Source organism: Passer montanus, unplaced genomic scaffold (genome assembly GCF_014805655.1).
Source record: "Passer montanus isolate IOZ18808 unplaced genomic scaffold, ASM1480565v1 scaffold15, whole genome shotgun sequence".
Lineage (NCBI taxonomy): Eukaryota > Metazoa > Chordata > Aves > Passeriformes > Passeridae > Passer > Passer montanus.
Genome location: NW_024362051.1, coordinates 4,425,846 through 4,433,756, shown reverse-complemented (window position 1 = coordinate 4,433,756; position 7,911 = coordinate 4,425,846). Strand labels below are relative to the sequence as shown.

At 47.4% G+C, this 7,911-nt stretch overlaps 1 protein-coding gene across 2 annotated transcripts in view; it reads left to right on the top strand.

The window, feature by feature from the left end:
• Positions 1-350: 350 nt before the first annotated feature.
• PDLIM4 (PDZ and LIM domain 4) overlaps positions 351-7,911 on the top strand; it is a 47,104-nt gene continuing 39,543 nt past the window's right edge. For both annotated transcript variants that reach the window (XM_039701753.1, XM_039701752.1), the window contains exon 1: positions 351-507. In XM_039701753.1, the coding sequence (XP_039557687.1) occupies positions 415-507 (93 nt within the window). In that variant the 5' untranslated portion in view covers positions 351-414. The remainder of the gene's footprint in view (positions 508-7,911) is intronic.

The window sequence follows — 7,911 nt, the reverse complement described above, 5'->3', positions numbered from 1 at the left end:
GGAAATCCGTGCTGGAGCTCCCTCAGCGCCAGCGGAGCCGGGTCCATGCCGCCCCCCAAGGCTGGAGCTCCCTCAGCGCCAGCCAGACCCGATCCATGCCGCCCCCCAAGGCTGGAGCTCCCTCAGCGCCAGCCAGACCCGGTCCATGCCGCCCCCCAAGGCTGGAACTCCCTCATGCCTAGCCGGGCCGAGTCCATGCCGCCCCCCAAGGCTGGAGCTCCCCCAGCGCCAGCCAGACCCGGTCCATGCCGCCCCCCAAGGCTAGAGCTCCCTCAGCGCCAGCCAGACCCGGTCCATGCCGCCCCCCGGCCCGCCCTGAGGGCGGGGTGTGCGGGAGGCGGGATCGCTCCGAGCCGGCGCTCGGGAGCCGGAGCTGCCTCAGTCCGCGGGCAGGGAGCGCCCGCCGCCGCCGCTATGGCTCATTCGGTGGTCCTGCGTGGCCCTTCGCCCTGGGGCTTTCGTTTGGTGGGCGGTAAAGATTTCAGCGCCCCGCTGACCATCTCCAGGGTGAGCTGGGAGGGGTTCGGGGAGCGGCCGCAGGTGATGGGCGGCGGGGCGGGTGGTGCCCGGGGCGGCGGGCTCTGCCGGGCCCGGCGGGCAGCAGCGCTTCAACTCCAGTTTATTCTGTATGCACTCGATTGAGTGCTCCCCTCTGAGCTTTGCACTGTTTCAGCTGCTTTCCTCAGCGTTACAGCCTTCTCCATGCTTTATTTTTTTGGATGTTAATTCATAAGGATCTGCTTTCAAAGTTTTTAGTGTTCACAGGGTTTGGATTCGTGCCCTGGACTGAGTTCACAGGCTGTTGGGGTTTTTAAAGACGGCATGAGTTAAGTCAGCAAGAAGTTTCTCCATGCAGGCTGCAGTGTTCTGGGGTCTATGCGGGCTGGTAATAATTACTGTGTAAGTGTACTCACACTTGTGTTTGCCCTCACAAATATGTATTCTGGAAAATTCTTTGCTAAGATGCCACAGATAGATTGAAATGGGCTTTGTGTGTAGATACACGTGAGAAGAAACCATCCCCCAGGCAGGAGGGCTCGCGGTGAGGTGCGGTGATGGGCTGTGATGGATGAGGCGCTGGGTGTGAGCTGGGCACATCCTTGGGCCGGGAAAGGGCTGGGTGCCCTTCGCCTCCCCGGCTTGTCGGGCTCTGCAGCGCTGCCGAGCTCCCCTGGGCAGCTGCTGCTCAATTTCTGGAACAAACACCGAGTGCATTTGAAAGGAGCCGTAACTTAAAAATACTGTAGCTTAAAAATACTGCTGTAATGCGCACAAGCTGTTTGCCGTCTTTTCATTCATCTGCCAAAGCTGTGACAAAAAAAGAGAAAACATCTACCCTGAGTTTCGAAGAAATAATTATGGAAGAGAGTGTGTTTTAAAGAGGTTTAGTTTCTCTTTGAGTGCATGCATGTCTATTGCATGGCTTTGTTTCTGTTTTTACTTTGGTCTGTCCCTTTCCAAGTGCTCCAGTGAGGGCTGTTTTGGAGGAGATGGATGGAGGAGAGGGAAGGTGGGGCTGGCTGTGCAGCACGGGGGGCAGGTGTCCATACAGCTGGGGGGCTGTGCTGTGAGAGGGGCACTCAGCTTTTGGGGTTCAGCCTGAACCTCCTGGACATGGAGAGTTCTGTTTCTCCGCTGGTAACATGGGATGTATCAAAAATCACCTCCCGGCAATTGTAGAAATGTTCTTGTTGTAGAAGTGAATATCTGAACTTAGTGGAGGGAGCCAGTTTTCCTGTTACTTTAAAAAAAAAAACCAAACTGGTTTAATATTAAACAAGAAAAACCTAAGTCTGCTTCTGCCTAGATAGGTGCCTTGCCAAATTTCTTGTTTGATTCAGCAAACCTGGGAGGTGTGAGGAGGATGATTCTCCTCAGACCAGTCTTGCTGTGGATCCCCAGGAGTTGCAATGCAAGAAGCAGATGTAGGGTGTTATTCCATTTGGCAGTCTTTTAAATTGGATCCTTTTTTAATTCTGTTCCCACTCAGGAGTGGGCTGTTGCTCTGATGTGCTGTACTCTAACGGCTGCTCCTGGAGGGTGGGAAACAAATCACTAGGATGTAAATAGAGATGTAGAGTGCTCTGCTTGGGCTCTAGTCCCTAAACACAAGAAAAGACTTCACTTGCTTTGCACATAGTACCTGAACATGTTAAAGCTGGGGAAGAATTACCTTCTGCTGCAGCTCCTGGCCGTGGGGATGCAGGAAGGGGCTGCTGGAGGGCTCTCTGGGCAGCCTGGGCTTTGCTTGGTGGTGGGTCTGTGCAACCCTGCTGCTGTGCAGAGGACTGATCGTAGCTGTTGTGGTGCTATATTCCTTTTTATTTTGTAATTGTCCAGGAAATCTGTTCTTCCTGGCTTTAAGTCTTGGCAAGGGGGCTGGGGGCTTCCCATCTCCAGGAATGAGAAGCCTCCATCCCCTTTGCCCAGCCTGGCTCACAGCAGGAGACTCTTGCTAATTGTGAAGGCTTTTGGCTGACTTCTGCTTCTCTTCAAAGTGCCTTTCTTCTTTAATTTCAGTTTCATTTGTTTTATACTCAAATGCCATTAAATTACAAACATCTTTGGAAAAGCAGAAGTTCTGCCGGGAGGCAGGACCACACTCTGGGATTCCCACATCCAGCTGTGGGCCAAGATGCCAACATGTTCTGGGTGTGCTGGGCTGCCGTGGGGATGTGGGGTTGCTGTGTCCCACTGCTTGGCCCAAAGGGGGCCGAGGATCAACGTGTCACAAGGTGTTTGGGCTGCACAGCTCTGCAGGCATCCTACTTGGACTGGTTATGTTGGGAAATCAGGTTGCACTTTGGGATTTTAGGCATCCAAGGCCACCCACATTCAGGTCTGGGTGCTGGAGGCTGGAAATAATGAGAGGAGCTGCCAGGGTGAGCTGAGGAAGAGGTGCAGTGGTGCAGGGCAGAGAGGTGTCAGGCAGGGGACAAAGCTGAAGGTGGTCCACAAAATTGTCTTGTGGTAATATTGTCAAGAGATAAATGACAGTATATGGATTTGGTAGCATGGAACGTGACAATGACCCTGTCCTGCTTGGGGATGGAACTTGCCTCGCTCACAAGGGTTTACTTGGCCTTTAGCCCCTGTGAGGTGGCTGTGGCTGGGCAGGTGCTGATGGTATTCAGTCTCTCTTGCAGCTGTCTCAAATAGGCTCATGACATTAAGCAATGGTCTTTTTTTCTTGAAAACAGGTCGCTTCCCTCTGTGATTTGATAAGTCTTAAGTGACAAGGGGTAAGGATCTGATTGCTCTGCTGAGCAGCTGATGCTGAACTCTGCCCTGGAGAGGCCGGGGCTCCAGGTGGGGTGTTGAGTTCCTTGGTATTAGGATAAATGCAAATCCAAAAGGGCATGCTTAGGGCACTTCTCATACAGTCACATGAAAAGTTTGGTGTGCTATAGCTACCCTTTTATTCTGTTTCTTCTTGTATATTCAGGAGGACCCATATTGTCAGGGCTGGAGTTTGCTGGGCTGGTTTGGGGGCATGCAGCCCTGGGGGGTGATACTGGTGTGCTGTCAGCACAGGGCTCAGTTTGTTTTATACCCACTGTTACAGTGAGCTAACACCAGGTGTAGGACATGACATCATTAATGGTAACTCCTCCTAATTATATTTATGGGGGTAGGAAATGATCCAAAAGAGCTGCTTCAAGTTGACCTTAATGACTTGATAGAAAGTGGTTTTAAGATTTAATTAAATTTCTGGTAGCTGCTTTTCCTTGGTTGAGCAGCCTAATACTGGGTGCTGTGTTTGCTCTCTGTGGGAATGGGGGTTCCCTGTGGCTCTGACTCCAGTGACAACATTCCCTTTGACCAGCAGCCATGGCTCAGGAGCAGCAATGGAATAACTCACTTGGCTGTTCTCAGTGTTGTGCTTGTAACCACATCAGTGAGTGCTGTGGTTCTGTGTGGGATCACAGTTGATCTACCCCTTGCCTGGGATTAAAAGATAATCAGTCATTAGCGTAACTAGAGGAGCTGAATGCATTTAATCATTTGAACTTGCTTGTCCTGCTCCTGGAGCAGCTGATGTCATCATCTGCCCAGTTCTGCCAGTGTTAATCCATGCACTTGCTGTTTTTGTAATCATAGATAAATTACTTAGCTAAACAGATAATTGGCAAATGGACCAATTCCAGTCATTTTAAAATGAGATTTTAATACAATTTTTCCTTTATCTGCTGGCTTCAACATTAGTTTACCCGCTGGTCTCTAGCGGAGCAGCAAAAATGCAAGTTTCAGCTTTGGCTTGGAACTGTAACACAAGAAGGATGAGAAATAATTGGTCTGCAATCCATTATCCAGGTATTGTTTGAGTTAAGGTTGACTTTTAAACTTAAGCAGCTTTCACATTTGAGCAGAGACGTGTCCTGTTAAAGGTTAGGATACTTGAGAAAGAATTCTGCTGAGGAAGGAATTCCAGTAAAAGTGATTTTGTTGACTCTGTCAGGGCAGCCAGCAAATGCCCAAGTCTCTGCATTCACACAGGATCACAGCACAGAGAGCCCACTCCGTGCTATAATTCCTGGGGAGGCCTGGGGGGTTTGTTCTGGTGTGGGTGGGATGGCTGAGCAGAAGGGGCTCCCCAGAACTAGGGCTGGGAGTAACAGGTTTGGTTACCCCAGGAACTCCACATGTCTTGCTGTAGAAGGCAAGGATCAGAGATGGCAGCAAAAGGAACAGGAATTTTGTCTCTGTTTGAGATGTTAGGAGGATTTAAATTTCCATAAGGTGCGGTTTTTGTTTCATGTAGTTCTTATGTATTTGATAGTTTGTTAGATGGAAATTTTGCACTCTCTGTTCAGAGCTCCCAAATGGACTGAAGAAGCCTCTCTGTGTTGCTGAATCCCAAGGCTGTGGCCCCACCTGATTTCTGCTGACTTTCGGTGGTTTGCTGCCTGTGTAGAGCTGAGTGATGAAAGCTGTCCCTCGGTTGGTTGCATAGTGAAGTTGTTACAGTATTTCAAGTGGGATGATTATTTGAAGTGGAAGGAAATACTTTTCCTAGTCAGTTTTTGTTTTTCTCATCATTCCTATAAACTCAGGGCTGAGAGGTCTGGGTGTTTAAGTGTGAAGCTGTGCTGGTACAGAACACTTAATCTGAGCTACAGATAAGAACTAACAGAAGTATGTCACAAATAGATTTGCTGCTGAAGTGTTTCTGTCACTGAGGCTTTAATAACTGAAAGAGAAGAATAAATGCTTGTGCTGGTTCAGGAGACAGTAATGGTGGAACATACTGGAATGAAAACCTAATACTAATTACTGTAATTAAGCACCCTGATAATCCCGAGTGGGAAAGCAGGTGGAAAGAATGATTCATGTAGATCCATTTAGGCAGGGTCTGACCTTGGGGCAAGTTAACAAAATAAACCCAGCCATGAAAACACACCAGGCCTCTGCCAGGCTGGACAAAGCAGCGTAGGTTCAATGTCCCTGGTATTTGGGTTTTTTTTCTTCTCCCTCCTTTTTGTTTTAAATGGTGGTGATGTCAGTTTTCCTTGAAGATTGAAAGATTGCCTGTTGGGACAGGTATTCAAAATTATTTTGTAGAGGTGTGCACTTAAATCCCACTTGATAAAGTGGGTTAAGGAGAATAGCTAGATAACAGGCTTACTAGAACAGCCATGTTGGTGCAAGAAGCATACAGGGGGAATTATGTGCAATTATTTTTTTTTCCTAAACTTTTTTTGCTGTGTAACACAACAGGTTCAGGTATTCAAAATTATTTTGTAGAGGTGTGCACTTAAATCCCACTTGATAAAGTGGTTTAAGGAGAATAGCTAGATAACAGGCTTACTAGAACAGCCATGTTGGTGCAAGAAGCATACAGGGGGAAATATGTGCAATTATTCTTTTTTTCCTAAACTTTCCTAAACATTTGCTGTGTAACACAACAGGTGATAATCCTGGTCCTCCTGAAATTGGGTAAGTCCTTTAATTTTAATACAAATATGTCATTAATGCAGAATTAATGCAGACCAATGCAATTTAATTTCATTTTTGATAGCTTGGGGGTGAAATACATGTCACAGGAAATCCTAGAAGGAGCAATATAGTATTTCTAACTGAATTTGTTTTCCAGTTTCTGAGCTCTCAAAATGCCTTGACTTGTGGTTCTCAGGTACCCAAACACTTAGTAAAAACATTTTTATTTTTTAAGTCATCTGTAACCACAGGTTCTAAAGTGTGAAAGAAAACAGTAGCTCTCTCAAGATCTAGCAGTGTTGATAGAAAAGGTTAAAACAAACAAGTTCACAGCAAAATACTCTGCTTGATTTGTTATCAGTGCCAGGTGTGTGCCAGAGCAAACCCCGTATCTCACCGAGCTTGTTCGTGTAGTGGGTTTGTACACAGCCCCTAACACCCCACTTGCCCCAGGCCCTGGTAGATAAGGTTGTGTTTGGCTTCTACTTCACAATTTACACAAAAACTTCAAGCAAACACAGGTTTCACTGTGTTACTTGAGCAGCAGCAAAGATGTCAAGCCAGTGTGGCTGTTGAGGAACTTGTACAGCCAGGAGAAGCCCAAAACAAAACTTGCTTTCTCTCCACAGAGAACACAGCTCTATTTAAAAAAAAATAAAAAGTGCTGTTCAAGAGAATTTCAGCCAATGAGTTTTCCAAACACCATAAAGATACCTCACAGCCACACTCAATCCTTCTTGACAACCAGAGCAACTTGCATTCACACCCATTAAGCCTTAAGTAGTTTTACATATTGTGTGGATTGATGGCAGATTATGTGGCAATGACATTTTACAGCCCAAGCTTCAGAAAACAAAATATACCAGAATAAAGATTATTTCAAGTCCTTATTCTTAATTATTAGCTATGGGCAGTGCACAGCTAAAAGAGAAGCTGTCTTGTTGACTCCAGGACTGGTTGATAACAGCAGAGGAGATTGTCAGAGGGGAGGTGTGCAGGATGCTGACACTGCTCTGAATGCTGTTGTTTACCATAAGCAACAAAACACTTCAGAAACCTTTATCATGTGTACAGGGTCTGGTCCAAAAGACCAAACCCTGCAAAATACTTGACATTCACCATAAAAGCAGCTGTGTAGCAAAGGCACAAATCTCTGCACTCTGTGATTAACACCTGAGTGTGCTGCAAGAATGAAGCTTCAGGTATGCTCACCAACTGGATTAAACTTTTTACGTTGAAATTTTTTTCCTCTTTGGAGATCATTCTGTGTACATTTTCCTTTTGATAGGAAGGAGAGTGTCAGCCTGCCTTCCTGGCCAAGAGGCAGATGGTTTGGAAGGCAAACTCAAAGCAGTTCCTCCATGTCTTCTGCACAGCACTTAAGGCTTGCTCCTGAGAAGGGCTCGAGAAGCTCTGCTGCTTGTTGAGGGGGAAGACTTCACTGGAGAGCTGGCTCCTTAACCCCTGAAGAAGATGAAGTGCTTCTGGCCATAAACACTTTGTGTGATGCTGCTCAGTCTGGTCTGTGCAGTGGTGCAGTACCTGAGAGACTGCAGTGGTGCTCCAGGCACACCCACACCAAGGGCTCACTGCTGTCCCCAGGGCAGCTGTCCCTCCCTGGCCTTGTTCCTTAACAAGACAAAGTAAACACAGAGCAGATTTAAGTGCAGTAGCAGCTGTGTTGCTGAATGGGGCTGTTCTGTGCAGTACAGCAGCACAGACTCTTTAGCTTGCCTTTGGAGGTGGCAGTAAGGGGCTCCTGGTGGCCGTGACCATGGAGAGTGCTGCCAGAGCTGTGTGCCCTTGGGCTGAGCAAGAGAGCTGCTCACAACATACACCAGATGATCCTTGTGGATCCCTTCCTTGTTTTTCTCAATCCGTGTTTTGAGATATGCACATGGGTTAGTGGCAGGTTGCTCTAAAACACATGTCCAATTTCATTGATTCTCAGCCTCTTCTTTGTACAGACACCTC